The following is a 23,153-nucleotide window of genomic DNA, read 5'->3' as shown; positions in this document are numbered from 1 at the left end:
GGGTCTTAGCCCTGTGTTTCTTCCCCAGTCATGTCTCTGTGTGCGTCTGCGTCTCACTGTGTGTTCCCTGTACTTCCTGTTTTACTTTGGCAGTCTTCTGTCGCTGTACTCATGTTCTGTTTTGCTTCTCCAATGTCTCGTCTGTTTGATTAGTGCCAGCTGTGTTTCCCAGGTTAGTAAAACTAGTAAAATGCTCTGATTTAGGGGAAAGATGTGGTTATAGTGAAATATATGAAGTCAACATTGAAGACATAGGGAAACACAAAAAAACAAAACAATAGTCACACATAAGTGATAAAGAGAGCCATTGCTTATAACACCAGGGAGCAAAGTTAAAAAAAAAAAGTGTTTTTCTTCTTTGTCTTTGCCTGAGTTTGCTAATTTAAAATTTTTAATTAATTAATTAGCCGGTCTCAGGCCAATGCAAGACAGAATATGAGTGGCTGCTGTGCAGATTTACAGCCAAGACACAGACTGGATGAGTAAACTTACAGATACAACATAGCAGAGGACCTGTAACCATAATCTAAGGTGCAATTATAAAAAACAGCAAAAGACTCACAACAACAAATTAAGCTACTTAAACATAGTCATGATCTTTGGACATTAACAAAATTTTATTTAAATGTTATACATAAAACTTTAGTTTTGTTTGTTTGTTTGTTTGTTTTTATTCAGCTAAACAAATTTATATATTGTATATTTTATAAAAAGCAACATTTCAAACATTTTTAAATATTAATATTTCTTATTTACAATTTAAAACAGTACAGGAAATAATAACAGTAACAATGAATTTTCAATTATAAAAATGTTACAAAACATATTTTTTTTTGTCTGTTTCCATTTGAAAATTGGCAAGCTGATATTTCCAGATCGTTAGCTAGGATACAAAGTAGCAATGTGGAGCTGCTCTACATTCAAACAAGAACTGGAGGTGCGTTCAACTCCTCACATTCTTGGCTAATTAAAACCTGTAATCAAATCATTTGCCATTTTCACATTAGTTGTCTTGCGAGACTTCTTTTAATAGTTTGAAATTCAGTAATATTCCACAGAAAAATGTAAAAATAACTGTAATCAAAATGCACCAGAGAGCTTTATATTTCATACAGCTGAACGCACCTCGAGCTCAGTAAGGTCACTGTTCTCTAAAAGGTCAGGGTTGTGGAGAGAAGGCGCATGTTGTGTGTTTGTGTGCATTTGTATTTGTTTGCAGGTTTGTCTGCCAATATGTAAGCAAATGTAATCACTTGAGGGGGCAGGGAAATCTATACGACACACGAACCGAGTCTTTTAAATCAAAACGTACAGTAGCTAACAGTCCAGCAGCCTGCTCTCTACTGTAGACAACGTTCAACAACAGGACTACAGACTACCACAACCACAGTCTACACACTTCTTCCCTTAATGTCCTCTACACTCTTCATCAGTCACAGTTCCAGTAGCCAACTGCTCCAGGGGGGGAAAAAAGGTCGGAAACAATCAAATGAGTCACTCTGAGGCTCACTGGGACAAAATGTTTATGGCGAGTCTACTGGCCGTTCAGTAGGTGCTGTGCCTTTCTGTTCCTGGTTGTCTTGTGTGAGGAATCTGCACAAAAATAAGAATAAAAAGCTGCAATTGGAATAGGAAAAATGCAAAAGCGAGCAAATATCAAGTCTGGCACTTTGATTCCTGAGTTGGGAGCTGCGATTTCAGGTAACAATAAAGTGGGTTAAGCAAGTATAAAGGCGAAAAAGATGTCTTTCTGTAAAGAAATCTGATGACATGACAGCAGTTTTACAGAGAGTGGACAGGGAGTGGTTAGGCAGAGAAGATGAATGGAAGGCAAGGATGCTTTTAAAAGGAGCAGTGTGAGTAAAGGTTGCAACAGAAGAGGATGTCCACGAAAATAATAACTGCCTCCTAAAATAATGCATGAAGAAAAAAAGAGTGTGCTTAGTATGCCATGCAACTGAACTGCCAACAAATAAATTAAAGAATGTATGGCAGTATAGTCTGGACACTCATTAGTCTTTGCATTGTGAGACCTGTTCATTCATGATCCCAGAAAGCTCAGTCAGCATGTCCCGGTAGTGAGCTCTCATCTCCTCCTGGTACTCCAGCTGGTCCTCCTTGATCAGACGCTCATTTACATCCAAAGCCTGACCACAGGCTTCTGCAAACCGCCTGCAGGGGGCAGATTAAGTTTGACTTATGTTAATGTGCTGATCATTGATATGTGTTTAATTTTATTTTTTGAGTGAACCTTAAATAGTATTACATTGTACGGTTCCTGACAGTGGACTAAATCATTGTTAGCTAGCTCAACACTTAAAATCACACCTGAAAATTTCCTTCAGAAGTTTGACCTGGTTGTCTGGATACTTCTTAGCATTCTTCTCCTCCAAAAATGCCCTGGCATACGCCATGGGCCCTGCGTTCACCTGGATGGAGATGATCAAGTGAGACAACACCAGAGTAACCTATGTAAAATGTGTGTATCTGTAGTTTGGGAGAATCCCCACCTTGACGCTGACACTGCCTTGCAGTTTGAGCTGCAGCCGGATCATGTCCACCTCCTCCATGTTGCAGAGCTGGTTGAGCTCAGAGACTTTACGTGACATCTCGTCAATGGCAACTTCAATTGGATTCATTTCTGTGCTTTGCTGCTCCACCACCTGGATACGCTTTTTAAGGTAAGGGAAGCTGGAACTTGCTAAAGAACAGAAAAACACACGCAAGTCTGTCAGATACAGTAACAGAAAGAGGACAAATGTATGTTCTGGTGACTCAAAAAAATATGTATATATCAGAGATATAAACAAAGAAGAGATACTCACTAGTCAGTATGGTGCGCCGTTTGCACTGCTCCTCCACATCTCCATGTTTCTTTCCTGACAGTGTAAACGGTGTCTCAAATACAAACCGGTTGATGTTGTGATGCCTCTCAAAGTCGGTCCTTTTGTCACATTGTTCTTTCTCGTCAAAGTAGGGCACTACATATGTGACCTGAATGTAAGCAAACTTGGGGTCCAGGTCTTTAGGATTTACCTGTTAGCAAAGAATTTTACAATATTATCACATAAGCAACACACTGCAGCGCCAACAGATGTTAATTTATTCATTTTAATGGCCAAATTCTGTAAGATACCTTATTAGAGTCCTGGATCATCTTGACATTTTCAGCTCCAAACTTGTCTGAGTAGAGTTTGAGTAATCTCTGGGAGATTTCCGACAGCCCTGTCAGCTTTGGCTCTTTGTAGATGAACTCTTTGCTCTCTTCCTCTTCAAAGAAACCCTACCAGAACACAAACACACACATATGCACACACTAATCAGCAAAGCTTGTTACATGTTGGTTGGCTTGGTGTGTGTGTAGTCTTTTATTTTTGATTTATAGGATGTGTTGCTTTTGCTTTCACAGCACATTAGATGTTGCTCTCTTGGGGTTTCTTGAGTCACTTGTGCTTTCATATACAAAAACTTTGTCACTTTGTTAGAACATCTCAGCACTAACAGGGTACCAGTGTTAAGTTCTGGATGAGGGAGTGCGGAGGCGGCACTGGAGTCAAATGCCAAGGGTGAATGAGTTTCATTAAATCCTATCTTCTTGTTCACTGTTGCTCTGTGATATCAGCTCGTCTTAATGTTTAAGAAGGAAACAGTTTCATTGTTGGGCTTAATGGGAAGTGAAATGGGCCACAGCAAGCCTTAGACAAACCCTTCAAAGGGTAAGAGCAGCAGATGTTAATAGTGGTAAAAGGAGAAGAAAGGTAAAAGTGGTTAGCACTGAGGAAAATGGAAAATCAAGGACATACAAAACTTACCATATTCTTGATACAGAATACAACAAAACGGAAGAAAAAAAGCAGACAGAGAAATTAAAGACACTGATTCAGTCAAAACAAATCCAGTGTCCTGCTTTCCATTTCCATGCCTCACTGACCAGTTACTGCATTCTTCTTGATCTGAAAGTCTCACTATTTTTACACCTATCCTGTGTAAAGCAGCCAGGTTTTTAAAAACCGAGCCCAAACCACACAATGCACCTTTGGAGATAAAGCCAGTGCTTCAAAGATGAACCCAGGGCCAAGTAGAATTCAATATTAAGCTTTCTACAAGCTTTAGTTATCCAAATTACAAAAAAGACTAGCTATCCTGACAGTTTCACTTTTATTTACCAAACCTTTGAGATTTCTGGCACTGACATGTGGTGGTACGCGAACAAAGAAAGAAATGATCACAAGCTTACTGATGGGAAGAAGCTTTGCGATTAAACAGCGATTTATCATTAGAATTATCGCAAATTAAAGTATTAACTAAATAACTTTTATTTCAATAGTCACCAAGACATAAAAGCTGCATATAGATAGCTGGATATATATGCTTCTACCACTGTCTTTGCAGTTGCAGAATATTTTTTCCCATAGATTTCAGTTAAGGAAATCTATATCTCTATTATAACGTGTGTAGAACTGATCAAGTTCTACACACATAGTTAAGTTTATGTGCAAAAACACACCACCTAGTGGTGTTTCCAATGTACTTGTTAAACGTGTAGTTACAGTGACTGTTCGTTGTCCTTTGTATCCTAAAACTCTGTGAAGGTAAGCTCAAGCAGACACTCACCTGTCCGTAGAAAGCTACACGGTAGTAGCGCCCAAAGAGACGCTTTTCTGAGTTCACCACCTCCGTCACCTTCAGGTAGGAGCGATGGATGTCATAGTACAGCTCTGATAGCCTCTGTAGGCACAAACAAACAAACACACAAATAATTTCATACGCAGCTCACACTGCACATTTTTTCACACGCTTACACAGAAAGGGTAAAAGCCGTTACCTTAAAATCTCTTCTCTTTTCAAAGACAGCAATTACAGGTTTGTTGATGTCAGCAATGAGCTCGTATCTCTCCGATTTCCACAAATAGTCCACACACAGCTCCAGCTGCTCCACCAGGGTGTCCTACACAGTGCAATGACAGTACGAAGAACATAAGAGAAAAATCTGACCAGCAACAGTGATTATGATGATTAAATCCAACAGAGTTAATGGTAGTGTTCAGGACAAAAAGGCTAACACAGACCTCAGTATATGGTGTGTCTTGTGTACCAGTGTCTTCCTTCATGGCTCCCTCCTCTTTAACATTAGGGCTGATGCACATAAATGCTGCCCAGCCCATGGAGAAGGATGCTGGTGTGTCAAACAAGTGAAAGTGATATCAGGGCACGATTACTAAAAAGACACACACTCGCATACTTCCTATAGACATCACACGTTATCGTTGGTGCTATGTTTGGCATGTAAACGCACGTATAGATGCTTAAAATACATCTACTATCACAGTCTTGCAAGAAAATACGAGACTTACAGTCAAGCATTCAGTTTTTGCAAAAACAGCAAATGTGAGTGCGTTTCACATCAAACCCCTGTGACACTGAGCATCATATCCTGTGACACTTGTGTGAACAGAAACGGTGACAGTAAAACGTAACCTGGCACAAGATCATGCCATCAAGGCAAGAACAGTGGTCCTCAGAACATTTTACTGCAAAATGCAATACACCGTGTAGAAAAGTGATTCACATGTAAACCACCACCGGACAACCTGATGTCACTTTGATCCAAATCATGTCCGCCACTCAATATCCAGAGCTTGCAAAAAATTTCAAAAGGTACAAACAAATATAAGTGCACACTCACTACCAACCACATTCATGTCTTTCTGTTTCTACATTCTAACACTCAACCCCAACACCACCCAGCTGACCCCCAGGCGCACACACTCACTGTCTGGATCTCGGGAGGTAGTTAGTAAGGAGCTACATTTATAGACAGGGCTTTCTTCAGGGGACACACTGGACATCCTGGCCTTGTCAGCGCTCCAGTAGCCTGTTTGGTAGGAGGGGAGGAGGAGCAGGTTTACAACGTTTATGTCCACTTGCTTTTGCTGCTTTATGCTCAAGGACAAGGCTCACAAAGCAGCTGAACTGCTGGCACTCTATGCTAGGAACTAGCCCACAGGCTCAGTGAGTAAAGCCATGCGCAAAAGACGTCAGAAACACAGAGTGGCAGATACAAGCTGTTTACACAAGGAAGCATGCACACACAGAAAAACGTGAAGCACAGGAAAATGTGTGGACATCAATCTAAGAGGAGGATGGAATTTAAATATAAAAGAAAGGTCTATGCTACTACAGGACAGGAACAGGAATCAAACATCATTTCCCATGAGTTCTCAGTCAGTCACACTCAGATGAAAACTGTCCTCACTTTCAGGCATACACATCAAGAACAGTGAATGCATGAAGGACTGATGCCTCACAGGTTTGATGACTATGTTAGCAAAGAGAAAAAAGTATTCCATTGTGAGAAGCTGCTGTATGTGATTGGATGAACTCAAGTTAGCATGTCTGCAGAGATGCACAAATATACAGAAATCTCACTGCACTGCATATAAACAGATATTTGTGCAGATACACACAAACCATGCTGCAAAAAGCTCGCAAAGCAAAAGTGGCAGCAAAGTGTGGACTAACCTCTCCTCTTCAGCGATTCAGCAATCAGGGCTGAGATGTGGATGTAGCACATAGCAGCCTGAGGGAACGACAGAAATTAGATTTTTTTAAACCGATACTTTCATGTGACATTATTCATGTTTCTGAAGTCTGAGAACCTGACAAAATGCAACATTTCTAACCTCTGAGAGATCCCCGTTGCGGACGTGGATCTTGGCCATGCTCTCGAGCCAAGTGCGTCGAAGCTCAGGCGTGCTCGCGTAGGAATTGGCCAAACTGTACTGCAGATCCACCAGCATTTCAGGATCCTTCTCATGCTCCTTCATTTGGGCTGTAGCCATCAGAACTGTCCTGATCCGTTTGGTCAGGTCCTTCACCTCAGCAGGGAATGGAGTGTTCTGTAGAAAATGAAAGTAAAATTAAATATAAAGTACACGATTAATGATAATTATTGATATACAAGCTGTTTTAAAAGCTTAGGGAATACTGTACCTTCAGTGGTGCATCTCCATTAGCAAAGTTGTTTATGATGGCCAGAGACTGTTGAAACCTCGAGCCTCCGATTCCAGCATCTGCTATCAGCTGGCTCACTGCCTTGATAACCTGTAGCAGAGACAGGATTAAGTGGCCAGTATAGCAAAACACAAAACTCAAATGAAGTCATTTTATTTCTTTATATTAACTGACCTGCAGATGTGAGCGAACGATCGACTTTCCCTTGGTAAACTCAAAGTTTTTTCTCATGAAAAAATACAGCAGGGCAGCTGCCTCCGTCTGGGTGGAGCTGGATCGATGGTTACAGCACTTGAGGATCTCGTAGCAAAGACAGCCACACAGGTCTGCCTTACCCTGGAAGAATGCACTGGGAAACTACAGAAAAAAAGGAAAGACAAAACTAACCATAAGAAAATGACTCGAGTCTTCAATGATATGTTATATGATTAAAGAAAGTTTTACGGACCTTTTGTACAAAAAGCCTGAGTGCAGCAAAGACATGCCGTAGAGTAGCAGTTGATTGGTTGATCTGAAAGAAGAGCAAGTAGGTGTCCAGCACCTTCTTCATCAATGTGTTCTGTCCATCGTCCTGCAACAGCTGCTTCTGTGTGGATGAATGTGAGAAAACAAAACAAGAACACGTTTCACCAAAGACTTAACTTCAATGCAGTCTTTAAAAAAACCACTAGGTGGCAGTGTGTATGAAATGAATGTGTATGAAATGTGTTAAGACTTGAGACACCTCGTATTTATTTATATTTTGCTGGGAAAGTAGGAAATGGGTGTAACAGTTTACTGTAACATCTGCAGACATGTGTAAGTACAGTATAAAAGGCAACAATGGGATTTATACAAATTTTGCTTGAAAGTCAATATTTGGTATGCCCACTTTTATTCTGAGGGAAAGATTAATGATGGAAGCAGATACAAATCCCCATCGGGTTTGCATCAAGAAGGACTTCTAGTGTAAAAAACTGCCAAATTACATATACAGAGCTAAAGGGAACAGCTGAAAGTAGTTTCACTGTCTAGCCTATCTTATAATTTTTTTTATAAAAGTAGTAATAGTAATACTCCTTCAGGCGTCTACAAAGCTTTTCTTTGGATGTTGACTGTCTTTTGTTCCATTTCTGTTAAAATGATCCCACAATGCTTCAGTAATATTGAGGTCCAGGTTGTGGTGAGACCAATCCATGACTGGCCGTGCTGCATTCTTTGTTTTTCTATCCAGTTATGTTTTTACTGCATTGGCAGTGTGTTTGGGATCGTTGTCATTGCCAGTCAGATGCATTTTAGATGGTGTTGTATGGTGTATTAAAATCTGATGATACTGTATTCATAATTAGTGGTTTTGAGGATCATGGCAAAATTAATCTAACTGAAACGCAGCTCTAATCCACGACAGAGCCTCAGCAGCTGTAGACACTCACTGTTCCTCTTTACCATCCCTCCTGACTACCTCTGTACATATCAATGAAGATGAACCAAACATTTCACTCCATAAGACCTGTTGCCACTGGTTTTCAGGCCAGTTTTTGTGCAATTTGGCTCAGTTATTTTCCCCATTTCTTCCTTTAGAGTGTCTTCTTGACAGCCACATTTCCACATAAGTAGCTTAAAAAAAATATACATTTGTCTAAAGAAGTACAATGTAATACTTTGTGGTATTAACTTTACTTTTGGGTTGTATAATATGAAATGGTCACAGACCTTCTGATGCTGAACAAACAGCTCTAGTACATCCAGCACAGTCAGGGCGACCTCTGTGGACATGTTCGCCTCAACATCTGTAGGACTCAACGTGTCCCCATCCTGAATGCCATCTAGAAATAGAAGCACATATGAATAACAAATACATCAAAGTAACCTCACTGTGACCTCAGTCAGAGTATTTGTTACCTGGCTCCATCAGCTGCAGCAGCTTGGGGTTGGTGAGGGCATTCTTGCCCCTGATGATGGGCATGGTTTGGGAGCGAGCATGCCGGTGGCCATCACCCCCAGATGCCATCCTGGAGGGTCAACAGCATGAATCAGAAGCTCATATAAATCACAGCGTGTGCATGTTTTATTCATGACTTCTTTAAATTGCCCTTCAGTAAATGTAGTACTAAACCTTTGGATAAATGCAAAGGTACACTATCGCTAAAGATTCTGCACACTTAAGTAGGCGGGTAGATATAAATGACATCCATGTCTCAAGGACTTGCTGCTATTGGGAAGCTATCAACACATGAGTGTACAGACACAAAGACTGGCAAATCACACAGAACACTGCAGGTATGGGAAGAGGCATGCTGAGAACACAAGTTACAGTCTGTAATGTGGAAACACAGTGGTCACATAAATGATGAAATTACACACGACACAAATGCATTATCCTTTTTTTTTAAGTATTCACATTGTTCTTGCATGTTTAACGTGGATTAAAAAGTCTGGAGTTTTATGACATCATAAAGCACTTTTGGGCCACCAGACATCATTAGCATTCAGAAAACTTTCAGTAAACAAAGACTTAGTTTGTCATCATGGCTGAGGTGTTGTCTGTTTTCCTTGTGGAGGGTGATTACCATTGTGGGAAGAGGCTTGAGGGTTGAGAGGACTGGGAGGGGTTGTTAGAGCCCTTCAGGGTGCCATTGGCGTGGGTTGACTGAGCCAGCTTTACTGCCGCTGCTAGCTTCCTGTTCACAAGCCAACCACATCAAAGCTAACATTAGTTAGTTTAATTAAGACCATCATTTTTAAAATTGTTATTAGTTAGATGTCCTAACTGTGGGTGGCATGCTAATAGCTGTTAGAGCATGTCTGTAATCAATAAAAAAAAAAGCAGCTTGCAAAGCGCTACAATTTTTGCACCTTTGTGACCTTGTTACATATTTATAGAAGCCGGGTCACATTTGATTTTAGTAAGGCTAAATGAAATGCAGAAAGCACACAAGATCTCCGATTTGACCTTGGTGTGATCAAAGCGGCTGGAGCCAAAAACAAGGATCAAACAGCTCGAGAGGAAGGTCAGCCAGATGGAAAGGTTAGAGGCAGTAGAGTTGATGCTTTTAGTTTGCCACTAGTATAATATTGTGCAAATGTTGCATTAACTCTTGGTAGAGAGTGAGTGGAAGCTGGGGCTTCGGGGTGATAGTAACATACAACTATGGACAGCTTAGGGACAAGATATTGGTGTGATGAAGCTGAATGTAAGTTATGCTGCGGCACAAATTAGCTCCGTAACGGTATCTCAAGAAAAACAGATGTTCAACTTATGAAATTATTGTGATCCTTAAATCAGAAATTGTGATCAGAAACTGCTGCCAATCTGAGTAAAGCAAATGCTTCCTATGCCAGATAAAAGAAACCGCGTAAGCCAATCAACACAAAAGCATCAGAGCCTATTAAAAACACTGAAGCCAAGCAGATGGTGGAGCTGAGCCAGTGCTGAGACTGAAGGCATGGAGGCAGAGGGTTACAAGGTCAACGTGCAACATCTGAGTCGTAAAATGTGTAAAAGATGTCAAAAGCAAACGAAACCAGCACACGGAACATTACATAAAATGGATCTGTGTCAACAAAGAAAGTGTTTCTTGATGTGACAGGACATCGATAAATGTGCGGTCACAAGGACAAACCATTATCAGAGGCACCATGCACAGAGCGGGAGGGTGAATGCATGCACTGTCATGGAAACTACAACAGCAAGGTCGAACATGGAGAAAACGTAACAGGCAAATGTTACTTGGTTGTGTTATGTTGGTCGTGTGTCGGGCAAATGCATCGAGAACATAGAACATTAAGGAAGTAAGGGATAAGCTAGAATAATGTCTGGGACTAAACTGCAACATTGCTGGCTAAATGAAACAATTTCCTCAGTCAGCTTCTAACTATGACCAGTGGCCCTAAAACATGTCTTGGAAATCTTTGGTTGAATTTATATAGGGGATTTCTCTGTTTTTTGCTTTTAACTGTTAACTTCTCATTGATCTAAAGTGCATGGGGCTCAGCTAGTAAACGTCAATGCCATGATATGACAGCTTATGTTGCCAGACTACTGTCAATAACACAGGATTAAACCACAGTCACACACTCCTGATGAAGCAGATTAGTAGTTTTTGACAGTTACGCTTGTTATTCAAGCATTTCCTGATGTTTTAATCACAAATATTCAAGATTAAATCTTTAAGACATAATGTAATGTATTTCATCACTCCTGAACTTCAGTGGGGTGCCCAAACTGACTCAAAAGAGCCAACAGAGAAAGATGCAGAGACAGACACACTCTGAATCCCCCGTGGCCTGGTATTATGGATGAATGTTAAGTAGCTAGCAGCCCCAGACAGGCTCGACTACGTCTGAGAGCCCTAGATAGGCTTCCAGCTATCTTTATTCAGTTAATGCCTCCACACACAGTAAAGCAGTGTGTTCTCCCAGCCTTTTGTTGGCTTACATCTCAGCATCCTATTGCTGAAAGGAAAAAAGAGGGCTAATTTAATTAGCTGGGAGGATCCAGAAGATGGAAGAGGCTCGCAGTGCCAATGGCTCAGCTCCAGTAAGAGCACGCACACACGATAACAACCCCCATCCTGTGTTTGCCAACCACTACACTACAATATCCAGCAGTGATTCTTTTCGAACAGTGAGATCCAGGAGTTTCACCTCCCCCCTTCTTCCTTTTCTTCCCTCCTTTACCTCCTCCTCTCTTGAAGCTGATCCCTGAGTGTGTGCACGCATACTGAACACATATTAGTATTTCTGCCTGGCTTAGTCTGATTTCACGTGCGTGCATGTGCGTATGTGTCTGTGGGGCTACATTTATGATTGTGTGAATGATTACATGAATTATGTATCAGTGTGTGGTGGCAACATGTACACCGAGTTAATAAGCAGTTTCCATATGTGCAGCATTACAATAAATGCATTTGAATGGCACCTGCTCCATCTCTTTGCTGGAGAAAGCACTCACCTGGCTATGTGGCGTTTTCCAAGGAATCTAAAATGCTGAAGACAGAGCCTAAGGAAACAGACAATTCAAAAGTTTTCTTAGATAAGAAGACAGATCAGATGGCGTGCATGTGATCACACTGAGGTGAACCAGAACAGTCTAGATGCTGAGACAAACAGGAAACATGGAAAGTTAATTTACTGCACTCGTTGGTGGACAGGAGCTCTCACTGGAATTATAGTCTGTTTTTCTTCTCTCTACCTCTCTCTTAAAGTGTCAGTATTTTCATACTGGCCACGTTCCCTTTTCTTCTCTTCTTGTTCACTTGCCCTCAGCCCCGTCTATCTCTCTACAGTTTTTTCTCTCTCTCTCTGTGAACAGTGAGTATCTCTAATCAGTGTAGCAATGCCTGCAGTCTTCAGCAAAAAAAAGTTCTTACTCCAGAATGTTGAAGAAGTCCGAGATCTCCTGGTGAATGGCGCGGTGCCAGTAGGACACCAGCACATCTGGAAATAGACAATGAAAGACATAATATAAAAAATCTTTTCACATAGTGAAAAAAGTATGGCTATCTGAAGCTCACAGTATTAAAATCACTCAGCAACAGAACAAAAAGCAACTTTTGTGTCAATTTTTGTATACATTCACTGCTAAGTATAGCAGTAAATGTAATAAATTTCCTGTGGACTGCATGAATTCTGTAAGTGATAGATCTTACCTTCAGATATGGTTTTCATGATCTGCAAAAAGCACATGAGGAGGCTGCGGGTCTCTGCCTGGTCCAGCTTGTCACATCGAGAACCGTAGCCTATCAGGGACTGGGGCCGGGCAAACTACGGACCAACATCCAGGCAGAAATGCAGTCAGTGATAAACTTAGATATAATGGGTGTGTTATTAGCTGGTCTAGTATTTTTAAATTAAATTTTACTACTTTTAAAAATGCTGAAACAAGATATTAAATGGGGGATTTGGGGTTGCTGGAGGTGCTGATTGCTGAAATATATTTTACGCATTATTTACAAAGTATAATGCTGGGGTCTTACAATGTACATATGAAGACTATCTATCAAACTTATAATATATAAATGACTACATTTTTCTATACAGATGTTTGCTCTTTTTCATGTGAACTGTCTCACCTTCTCACATCCGTCCATTTTCTCGCTGTTCCTGTCACTGTTGCTCGGGTTGGAGTCCACGCTGATCAGAGAGCCTCGAGAGTCAGCCTGGTTACCCGTAGCAACTGCCAAGGAGGAGAAGGCTGGCGCGGGAAGAACGAGTGTAGGCATCAGTGTCCTGACTTACAACTTTATATTAGATAGATTCACTGGAAATAGACACACACATATAACAGTGCTACCTGTAATGGAATTGAGTACTTCTTTGGAAAATGAGGCATCTACAGAGTTGGCATGGCGAGTAACCCCTCCAGCTGCCACTGCTCCCACACTGAGGTCATCTCGAGAGCCCTGTTGCAGGTGCAAAAAAGACAGCACAAAGAGAAAATAGATTTACCTTAAAACATAACACAAATATACATGATTCTGAACATTTAGGAGCCAATCAGTACAGTGTTTTTTAATAATTTCATCATTTGTCTTGACTCTTACTTGGTCACTAGCAGTAAAGTAGATGGGGAAAAGGTCCCTGAGGAAGAATCTTGGCATGTTGTCCAGGATGAGGCCATACAGCGGCAGGTAGAGAGATGCAATTCTTGCCTGCTTTTCCTGAAAAAGAAAGTATCAGTCAGAATTGGTCTCATTAAATCAGTACATTTTTTTTATATAAATCATCCCATCATTTGACTCAGAAACCTTTTTTTAAGCTTTACATCACATTTTTTAATTTCCAATAAAAGTTGGGCCCAATACATGCAATTTAAACTTAAGGTTATGTGTATAGCCCCGGCTCTCTGAGTAGGATGAGTGAGTGAAAAATAAGGGTGGAACATTTCACAACAAATGTCATGACTGAGTAGCTCTTTTTTATACCCATTAATCAGTATAAAAAGAAGCATCCAGAAAGGCAGAGTCTAACAGAATTATTACGTTTAATTGCAATTTTAAACTTTAAAAATTACAGATGAAATTATTTCCTAATCATTATATTTATTTTTATTTACACTTTGCTTTATTTCGACATTGTTTTTCTCAAATCAAATGTGTTTGTTTTCCTATTCCCTGTATAAAAGCACTCATGCTGCACTCATGAATTATAATAAAGCAGCCATGGAAATTCACTGACCTCAGCAAAATGTTAAATAAAATTTCACCTACATTGTGTTGCATGAGTGGTTTTTATTAATGTAGCCACTTTATTTCTTGATTGCACACATTTGGTTTTCATTCAGGCTTCGGCCTGACTACAGCCCACTGCTCTTGTGTTGTGGTTGGCAGTATTTGGTAATGTTTAACTGAGGGCAGATTGGTAACTTTGATCTGATCTAGACCCTTCCCAGCATCCATTAAGACATCTTCATGGCTGCTTGCAGCTGCTTTGAAGAATCACATGTCAGTGTGTATGTGTTTGCATGAGTCACTGTGGAAGAATTTCTACTGTGTGCTCATGACTCATTTTTCATGGCTTCGATTTCTTTTCCCATGTTAACATCTGTTCTGTCTACCTTGGTGGCATAGCGTGCATCCAGAGAGTGTTTGGCCATTAGGGTTTTCAGGGTGGCCAAGGCTAGGTGTCTCAGGTCTTGCTCGTCCTGGAGAGCCAGCCCCAGTTCCCTCAGCAACAAGCCAGTCAGGAAGTGTTTCCTGCAGAACTCTCCAGTCAGGTTGTACTCAGGCACTGATGCTGAGGAGAGACGCCACAAAGAGAGCCATATTTTAAATGGAAATTAACTGAACTGCAGAGGATTCAAACAAAGCTTACACACATATTTGCTGTAGTTCACTGATCAGCAAATATTGCCACATGCTGAATTTTTTATGGATTTCATCATCATCATGATATTCATCCCACTTCAGGATACACAGTGTAGCACATACAATGTAACAAAAAGAATGAGTGAACATATTTACCATGAGTACTTTGTGTTTCTGGGAATGCATGGTCTGACATGGACACATAAAGTGAGAAAAAAAATGACAGAAAGAGAAAGCGAGAAAGACTGAGTGTTAATAAACAAATGAGAGCTACCCGATGCGTGATCGTTACCACATTGAAAAGACACTCAGTGCCCTACAAGCGTATAACCTGGGGTGCGACCTTACCTGTGATGCGAGCGGAAGGTAAGGGCAGGCTGAGAGGAATGTAGTGTTCATGGTTACACACTTCTCTCAGGAATTCAAATTTGAGTTCACACAAGACCTGTAAAACACACAAAAACAACATTAACATATTGTGTACATATTTATGTAGCTACACATAAAAGAAGGAACGTCTGTATGATTCATTTCTACTTTCCTGGTATCAGTTTCATTGAGATCTTTTTGTTACCTTGCTGTCGGTAGCAGTGATCATGTTAATGTAGTTGCTGATTAGTTTGAATGTAAAGCCTCTGTCCATCAGGGTAAAGCAGCGCTGCAAAGATACAAAGACTGGAGTCAAACTGGCGATCAGACTAAGAATCACTTAATAAAACCGAAAGAGACACATCATTTAGCATAGATGGAGGAATCAATGGATAACAAATTGTATCTGCAGACTGTTTACACAGTTTGTATTGATCCCACTAAGAGCAAAATGCTGTAAGCCTAATAGCGCAGTGATACAGTATATGTTTTCTTCACATGGGCTCAAACTTGAAGGAGTCCAAAGCACCAACAACCTGTTTGTTATTTTGGGTTTTTTTTGACAAGGTTTCATTTAAGATTATACTTTGAATTAACAAGGTAACTTCTAAAAATTCTCTCACCTTCACAAAAGCTGCCACAGCTAAGTTAGCACTGCGTGTTTCTTCTGGCATCTCTTTGTTCTTCCAGAAAATGTGTTCAGACACTGTCTCCACCAGGTTCTCCACACGGCTCTGGTAAGATGAGGGGAAACGCTGGGGCCTGGGAAGCTTTAGGAACAAAGATTAAGCAAGACATGGGAAGTGCAAAGAAAATTTACAGGTGTGGTCAGTAATTGATGAGATTAGAAGAGGCAGAAGTGGATTTTGATACTTTACCTTTAACTTGTCATAGTCAACCAAATGTTGGGCCATGGACTTGACGATAAGTTCAAAGAAGAACCAGGAGAACTGCAACCAGAAGAGGCTAAAGTAGGTCAATCCTGTTCATATATTTAGTGAGTAATTAAAAGTGAATAGGAGGATGGAAGCAAACCTTCAGCACATTCTTGACAGCTGCTTGCTCATTGCTCTTCAGGTCAAAAGTCATTCCCTTAGCCAGCTCTTCATGAACTGTCCTAAACCCATGGTCCTCTGACTTGAACACATACTACAGAGAGGGAAAGAGAAACAGAGAGAGTAGGAAGAAATCAGTCATAAGTGCACATGTAGTAATTTATTTGTTTTAAATGATTTGAGGGCATTTTTTGATACCAACTGGGAAGCGAAAGTATTCAGTGAGTTGAGAAATAGATAAGAAATTCAATGTGACAGTGTCAACAATTATAACTTTATTGTAATTATTGTTTAATTGGAGATTATGTATTGGAATTTCAGGAGCGGGACCACGCCTCCAAACACGCTCCTTCCGGTTGTCATCTATATAGGTTCCCCCAGTTCTGCAAGCTGTTTATTCTCGTTTACGCGCCCCACCCTCCCTCCCTCCTTGTTCTCAGTTCTTTAACTTCTTCACTCCTATTTAGTACACGGGGATCTGCCAGGCCCGGAAGCCGTCGCAAGTCCTCTTCGAGGCCTTCCCCAAACTGCAGCTAAGTTAATGTCCAAGCATTCACCTTTACCTACTAAAATGCTGTCAAACCTAAAATGAGGACGTGGGCCCAGCTAGTGAATTATGAACTCTTTTTTTTTTTTTCAGAATAAATACAATACAGTAAAGCAAACCAAATAATTTCTTATTTTGAACAGTCTGGTGAACAGAACAATGTTTAACTATGCTACAGCTCTTTCTCTGTGTTTTGTTGTTTTGGATATAAAAAAGTTTTGATTAACTGAGATCATTTTCAGCTATTCAGTTATTAGTAACATGTGTTTGTTGTTTTTTTTTCAATGAAAAAAATATACGATTAATTAAAAAAAAACGCTGAAAGATTCCCTATGCAATTTCCTAAAGTCAGCAAAAAAACAAAGAAATTATTCTCATAATTTTCCTGTTTTTATGGACTAATCAATTAATTTTTACTAATATGCACAGTACTATAGAAGCATTTGTAAAAAAAAATATGCTTTCATACAATAATATATGAAATTATAGCAAATAAAATATTTCAATCCCATATATTAAAAAAAACTACAACATAATTTGCATTTGCTCAAATGACACTACTGAATCTCAATGCAATTCACACTTAGTAGTTAAAGAATGAATACAAGCTAACACTCAGCACTTTAAATTGGGCACCAGTACTGCCGAACATCGTGCCAATCTGTTACTATAACAACCCTGTTGCCACTGACTCTGCTTGTCCTCTCTCTTTGCCTCCCTCCATTTCTCACTGCCACTGCCTCTTCACGCTCTGCAGTCTTCCTTCACTGTAGCCAACATGAAACAGGTCTTGTGCTTTCTCCTGCTCTCTTCTCTAATCCTCTCACTGATTTTCCCCCCTAAACAAACATGCCTTGTGTTTTTGATTGAGCAGGCTGAATGTCCTAGTTTGCCTCCTGCTCAATCCCTCTCTCTTCTTCTTCTTTCCCTTTTTTCTGTGTTGATGTTTGCACAGCGTTCTGGGCGTGTGGCCCTAGCCACACTGTTGCTGGCCCAAATGCACCCAAATACACACACACACACACACACACACACACACACACACACACACACACACACACACACACACACACAAACACACACACACACACACACACACACACACACACACACACAAACACAAACACATAAAGCTCCCTTTTGTTTTGTTTTTCTTCACAAATTAAATTGCCAGAGCAGGGTTTCCATTCCTTTGTGGAAAATATCAGACTTCTAAATTATTATATGATATTTTTCAGCATGTGCATGCAAACACACTGTATTCACCACACACACCGGCTTCTTTTATACCTTGATGTAGGAGTGCAGGCTAGAATCCAGGTTTTCTTCATGGCACTTTGCAACAATGTGGACCAGTACTCTGTAGACACAGACCACAACGATGATTTAATTCAATTGCTTTCATTGTTAGATAATATCAAGAATTGCTGTATTTCTCTCTTTCTTTCACTTTAATCACTGGATGAACTTATTGCGTGAGTCTGGATTAATTATAGAACAAAGTAGCAATTCAATGACATCAACAATAAAAAGGGAGATACTGACTCAAACAGAAATATAAATCACTACACTCTTTTTCTCACTCTGCTTTTATCACCTGGATAAACCCAGGACTCTATTATCAATGCATTAAGGACCTCTGTAGTACCACTGCCTACCTGGTGGTGGCAGTAGTGACCTCGTCATTGTCATTCTGAGTCAGAACCTTGAACAGCTGGTTGAAGAGGACTGGCAGAAATCGGACTATCACTGGGATTCTCTCCATGCTGAGGAGACCCTGGAGAAGGATGGGAAAGAAGCGAGGGAGGAGGAGTGGGTGGACAAGATTGAAGAGTGAAAAAGGGGTAAAGAAGAAACCGTGAAGGGGCTGGTAAAAGTCTGACGTGCTGACACAGTGTTGAACTCATTAGGATGTGTAGCAGTGTTTGGTAGTTAAGGCTCTGGCTTTTGTCTCATTCGCAAGTACTGAGATTTGAGGAGATACAGCGGCTTTACTCTGACCTTCAGGCAATTGAGGAAGTTGGAGGTAGGAGGTATAGAGAGGTCCAGCTCTCTCTTCTGGCACTGCTGGAAGAATCGGTTCAGGTGGGGGTCCTGACACAGAGAGGAATTCATGAAAAAATGAGCAGCTAACATCTGCGGTATTACTTAGTGGACTCTTTCCTTTTTAAACGACAGTTAATGCTGAAATATGAACTTCAGCACCTCACAACTATGTTGTTGAGTGATTCAGCCCTGGTTTTATTTTAGACACCTGAAATGGATTTTACAACGTTAAAGCGTAAAAGATAAAAACGTTTTGGGCTGTTGTTCTTTTTTTAAACATATTTTTACATATATGACTGTATATTTACCTTGTCTTATAAAGGGCTTTAAAATCAGTTTAGTGTATTGTAAGAAAAAAGTCAGACATAGATGAGATTTAGTCAATTAAGAAACTGCTGTGCAGGGTTTCAAACATCCCATGATAGCAAACTGCACAGAAACTGTTCATTTCCTTTTTTTATGTGCCACGCTACATTACCACATTACCCTCTGATGCTGATTGTGCATTTGGGGCTCGTGTTTGCAGAAGTTTGGAATGTGCATTTGTTTTAGGGATATTTAATTGCCATTTTCATGTTCATGCCATTTAAAGGAGATAACTCAGAGAGGACGCTTGACAAATTAAAGTGTTCCTTTGAGGCTAAGAATTTGACAAGGCACTTTAGCATTTTCAATCATTTCACAATAGCACTGTGGTTGGAACAACAGAAAGAAATCCTTCCAACCGTCTATTTTGTTTTTGTTTTGTTTTTTTATTTCAATCACAATACACACTGAATACATGTATACTCAGTGTTATGTGGGACTATAACCCACCCCAAAACATGCCGATCAAAGAGTGGGCATACATAGAAGTTCTCACCAGGTTGTCACAGTTTCAAAGCCAGAAAAAAGGAGGGAAAACCACAGAATCCCAAATGATGGTCGTACCTGAGTGTATACTGTGGAGATAACGTTGGTGGATACTTTAAAAATAGGCTTTCCTCCATCAACCCATTTCATATCTGCTCCATTCTGTCAAAAGGAAAGAGAAGAGTTTGTGCGTGAGGACTAAAAATATCAAACTAATCTATCACACGGTGTAATGTTTAATACGCTTCCCTTTAAAAAATTAATGCTACTATTAATCAGCAAGGTTTGCAATATTTACACACTCCTTTCGCCTGTCTCTTACCCTTCTATTTTTGCCCTCAGTCTCACCTTGGTGTTGCTGGCTTCCTTGATGGCCAGGTATCCAGGAGGCAGGTTACAGGAGACGGGGATGTTGAACTCCTGAGATGACACACGGCCTTCTTTGAGCAGAGGCAGCCAAGAATATCCCACTAAACAAACAAAAGAAACAAAAGAAATACTGAATAAAAGGTAAAAAATAACAACTACAACTACTACAGGCTGGAAAACTACCAATATCTCACCTGGGGTCTCCAGAGTCTCTTTCCTCTTTGAGTTTGTCTTGGCATTAATGTCACAGGTGACATGGTAAAAGGAGAAGAGAAGATGGTGCTTTTCATGGAGGTGAGTAGGAAGCTCAATCTTCACCTGAAGACAGAACAGCATTTAATGATTTATGTGCTTCAGGAAAGACCTTTAAAACACATTCTTTCTAAAGGTTGATAAAGCTGATCCACTTCTAGATTCTAATTATCTTTATGTGATGACTGGAGAAACAAATATGGTCCTCACCTCATCATAGAAGTCGGGGCTCTGAGAGTGATGTAGGACAGTGGAGCAGGCTGTTGTGGTAAAGACTGGTCCTCCTGGTTTGCCATAGATGCACTGTAAAAACAGCAGTTTTCCATGATAAAAAGGACTAGAACGGAGAAAGAACGAGTCGTGTAAAGCATGTCAGAAGGCGTAACTTTCTACCTTTAAGGGTTTTTCAACCTCTTCATCTGAGCTGCGGAACTCCACGTAGACCGAAAGGTTACGAGCCTTGAACAAGAGGACCATTGTGATGCTAATGACTAAACACGTTCAAAAGGATTGCACCGTAGCAAAACATGAAGCATATAAAAACAAAAACTTTATTTCAGTGTCGTGGTAAATGATACTAAGGGGCATACCTTAGCAAAGCTCTTCTGACTGTCATACTTGAGATGCTTAGGGTAGACGTAGATGTGGTTTTTGTAGACGCGATGTGGCTGAATGAACTTGGTGGTGTCCTGTGCAAACTCCTCCACCTCCACTGTGGGTTGGTGTTTAGTCAGGTCTTCAAAGGGCTTCACTGGTATATAGGAGGACGTCACACAGTCTGAAAGAAAAAGATGTATGTCAAGCGTAGAAAAGAGAAAGGGATGAGGAGAAGAAACCAGAATGGGAACATGAACAGCAGACGTACTAGGATGCTCCATTGGAACATAGTCTAACGCGATATCCAGCGTCCCAGGAATAGTCTGTAGTTTGCTTGTCTTCTCAGCCCTATAAAGATAAAACTTTGTGTAAAATGTGGATCCAATCTTGGAAAACTATTTGCAGACTACTTTTCTGCTAAAGCCTGCAGGCTATCTTACCTCCTGTACTCAGACACCAGCTTTATGAGGTCATCTGTGGAAATCTTGTTGCTCTCCTGTTTGAAAAGAGGTGAGAAACGAGACTCTCGGTCCAATGCTCCGTGGCTGTCCTTAAACACTGACCTTTAATGGGAAGAAAGAGATGTAAATTACCAATGGATAAGGAAAAGATTTTAGGGGAAGTTCAAAAATATTATGAATACCGGCACTAACCTGACAGACCAGGCAAATGGCATTCTGTACTTTCCCAGTTTACTACAAAACTGTTTGTTGGACTTCAAAATCTTCTGAACAGTCTGTTCAAGACACAAAAGCAGAACCATGTACAGAGGGAAATGTTAACAAGGTCCTGCTGACATTTCTGAACACAATACCTAAATTCTAGCTGACCCTGACAGAGTGACAGACTAAATCAGAGGTTATTTAATACAGTAACTCTGGCAGCTGCTTGAATGTCTGCTGATTCACTTAGCCACTTAAACAAGGATCGCATGGAGCCCTGCCCGTGGGGAAAGCCAGGAAATGTCTAGGATTAATGATGGAAAAACATAATTCCTGAACTATCTAGCTTGACTGGCATTCAGTGATGAAGATAACTCTGGTCTTACAGAAAAAAAACAATTTTGCAAATGTCAATCTAAACTCTTTTACTAGATTAAGGCATTTTCCTTACAATAACAGCATGTCTCATGGCCCATTTTTCCAGTCTGCATTTAGAGATAAGACACTATAAAAGCTTTAGCTCTCTGTTATTGATCAGAGGTTGATATAAATGTGGTATGAAGTCATATAAATACTGATTCAAACAGTCAGAATGAACAGAAAGGCAAAAGTTTGTTTCTGACCTTGCTGGAGTCTGTATTCTTTGTATAAGCTTCAGTTCCACAAGCAATATTTCCCATGAGCACTTTCTCCACTCTTGCGACCATCACTATGTCTGTGTGGGGGTTGGTCACTGAGAAAATGGCCTGCAGGGACACCAATGAAGAAGCATATTACAGCCTATGTACATATTAAATGCAGAATAAGTAATGGAGAAAAAATGCTTTTTTTTCCCTTTTGTTGTGTTAAACCTATAAACCTAACTTGGAGTAATGTCCTCGTACCTGTTTGGGAAAGCAAAGCCAGTGCTCCAGGTCCAAGCTGAGGTAACAGTCACCAGGCTTCCTCTCAGCAGGAGAACACAAGCCATTTTCCTGACCTCCAACCTCCGTACCCGGAGCCCCCGTCCCGTTACTTAGGCCTCCGAGCATCTGACGCACTGCCTCGTGGTTGAGGTCTACGTGGAAGTCTGCAGACACCTTCCTCCCTTCTCGTATATCCAGCAGAGCCAGCAACACGAAGAAGGGTTCAATCTAGTGGTGCAGATTCAGCACAGTTATTGCCTGCACATTTATTCAAAAAGCAAATTTGACAAAGCTTCACTCAGCATAATATGTCTTGTAAATGCCTTTGGAAAAAAACACTAACACATCCTGTTTTTATCCTGTTTAAAAGAAAACTGCTTATTAAACAGTAACACAATAAAGCAAAATGAGTGTCTTATGCTCACATTAGTGACCGGTCCCGTTTCACTCTCGTTGACGCAGCCTTGTAGCATGAGGTTGAAAGATCGGCAAGTTGCCATAAATCTCCTGCCAAGCTTCTCCTCAAAAGGACGCACTGGTGTGCTTTCAGTGGATGAATGTTCACTTCGTGGGCTTCTCAGAGCCTGTGGTTAGCGAAACACAATTTACTCGGAGGCCAGCTTCATTTTATTCAACTACAAAGTGCAGCAATGCATTAAGTAAAAAGTGGTTTACAGTGGTTATAATGTACTCATTTG

General features: G+C 40.5%; 1 protein-coding gene across 5 annotated transcripts in view; it reads right to left on the bottom strand.

Annotated features, from left to right (window-relative positions):
• Positions 1 to 603: 603 nt before the first annotated feature.
• dock10 (dedicator of cytokinesis 10) overlaps positions 604 to 23,153 on the bottom strand; it is a 65,908-nt gene continuing 43,358 nt past the window's right edge. For 2 of the 5 annotated variants that reach the window (XM_063492381.1, XM_063492379.1), the window contains exons 11-56: positions 22,881 to 23,039; positions 22,435 to 22,683; positions 22,174 to 22,296; positions 21,542 to 21,624; positions 21,329 to 21,451; positions 21,157 to 21,236; positions 20,882 to 21,069; positions 20,685 to 20,750; positions 20,502 to 20,594; positions 20,234 to 20,357; positions 20,019 to 20,140; positions 19,749 to 19,832; positions 18,774 to 18,866; positions 18,431 to 18,549; positions 18,063 to 18,132; positions 16,206 to 16,319; positions 16,049 to 16,120; positions 15,794 to 15,940; positions 15,376 to 15,459; positions 15,150 to 15,246; positions 14,958 to 14,990; positions 14,552 to 14,730; positions 13,539 to 13,655; positions 13,289 to 13,397; positions 13,068 to 13,189; positions 12,645 to 12,759; positions 12,366 to 12,432; positions 11,948 to 11,995; positions 9,564 to 9,674; positions 8,896 to 9,005; positions 8,707 to 8,819; positions 7,463 to 7,600; positions 7,189 to 7,371; positions 6,994 to 7,104; positions 6,684 to 6,899; positions 6,523 to 6,580; positions 5,774 to 5,875; positions 5,070 to 5,176; positions 4,826 to 4,948; positions 4,615 to 4,728; positions 3,137 to 3,283; positions 2,826 to 3,036; positions 2,511 to 2,701; positions 2,329 to 2,429; positions 2,034 to 2,172; positions 604 to 1,593 (exon numbers count right to left, since the gene is read on the bottom strand). In XM_063492381.1, the coding sequence (XP_063348451.1) occupies positions 1,546 to 1,593; positions 2,034 to 2,172; positions 2,329 to 2,429; positions 2,511 to 2,701; positions 2,826 to 3,036; positions 3,137 to 3,283; positions 4,615 to 4,728; positions 4,826 to 4,948; positions 5,070 to 5,176; positions 5,774 to 5,875; positions 6,523 to 6,580; positions 6,684 to 6,899; positions 6,994 to 7,104; positions 7,189 to 7,371; positions 7,463 to 7,600; positions 8,707 to 8,819; positions 8,896 to 9,005; positions 9,564 to 9,674; positions 11,948 to 11,995; positions 12,366 to 12,432; positions 12,645 to 12,759; positions 13,068 to 13,189; positions 13,289 to 13,397; positions 13,539 to 13,655; positions 14,552 to 14,730; positions 14,958 to 14,990; positions 15,150 to 15,246; positions 15,376 to 15,459; positions 15,794 to 15,940; positions 16,049 to 16,120; positions 16,206 to 16,319; positions 18,063 to 18,132; positions 18,431 to 18,549; positions 18,774 to 18,866; positions 19,749 to 19,832; positions 20,019 to 20,140; positions 20,234 to 20,357; positions 20,502 to 20,594; positions 20,685 to 20,750; positions 20,882 to 21,069; positions 21,157 to 21,236; positions 21,329 to 21,451; positions 21,542 to 21,624; positions 22,174 to 22,296; positions 22,435 to 22,683; positions 22,881 to 23,039 (5,403 nt within the window). In that variant the 3' untranslated portion in view covers positions 604 to 1,545. The remainder of the gene's footprint in view (positions 1,594 to 2,033; positions 2,173 to 2,328; positions 2,430 to 2,510; positions 2,702 to 2,825; positions 3,037 to 3,136; positions 3,284 to 4,614; positions 4,729 to 4,825; positions 4,949 to 5,069; positions 5,177 to 5,773; positions 5,876 to 6,522; positions 6,581 to 6,683; positions 6,900 to 6,993; positions 7,105 to 7,188; positions 7,372 to 7,462; positions 7,601 to 8,706; positions 8,820 to 8,895; positions 9,006 to 9,563; positions 9,675 to 11,947; positions 11,996 to 12,365; positions 12,433 to 12,644; positions 12,760 to 13,067; positions 13,190 to 13,288; positions 13,398 to 13,538; positions 13,656 to 14,551; positions 14,731 to 14,957; positions 14,991 to 15,149; positions 15,247 to 15,375; positions 15,460 to 15,793; positions 15,941 to 16,048; positions 16,121 to 16,205; positions 16,320 to 18,062; positions 18,133 to 18,430; positions 18,550 to 18,773; positions 18,867 to 19,748; positions 19,833 to 20,018; positions 20,141 to 20,233; positions 20,358 to 20,501; positions 20,595 to 20,684; positions 20,751 to 20,881; positions 21,070 to 21,156; positions 21,237 to 21,328; positions 21,452 to 21,541; positions 21,625 to 22,173; positions 22,297 to 22,434; positions 22,684 to 22,880; positions 23,040 to 23,153) is intronic. The other 3 variants (XM_063492382.1, XM_063492383.1, XM_063492380.1) reach the window with 3 other exon arrangements.

The sequence above is a fragment of the Pelmatolapia mariae genome, linkage group LG14 (assembly GCF_036321145.2).
Source record: "Pelmatolapia mariae isolate MD_Pm_ZW linkage group LG14, Pm_UMD_F_2, whole genome shotgun sequence".
Lineage (NCBI taxonomy): Eukaryota > Metazoa > Chordata > Actinopteri > Cichliformes > Cichlidae > Pelmatolapia > Pelmatolapia mariae.
This window is presented reverse-complemented; position numbering and strand designations above follow the sequence as displayed.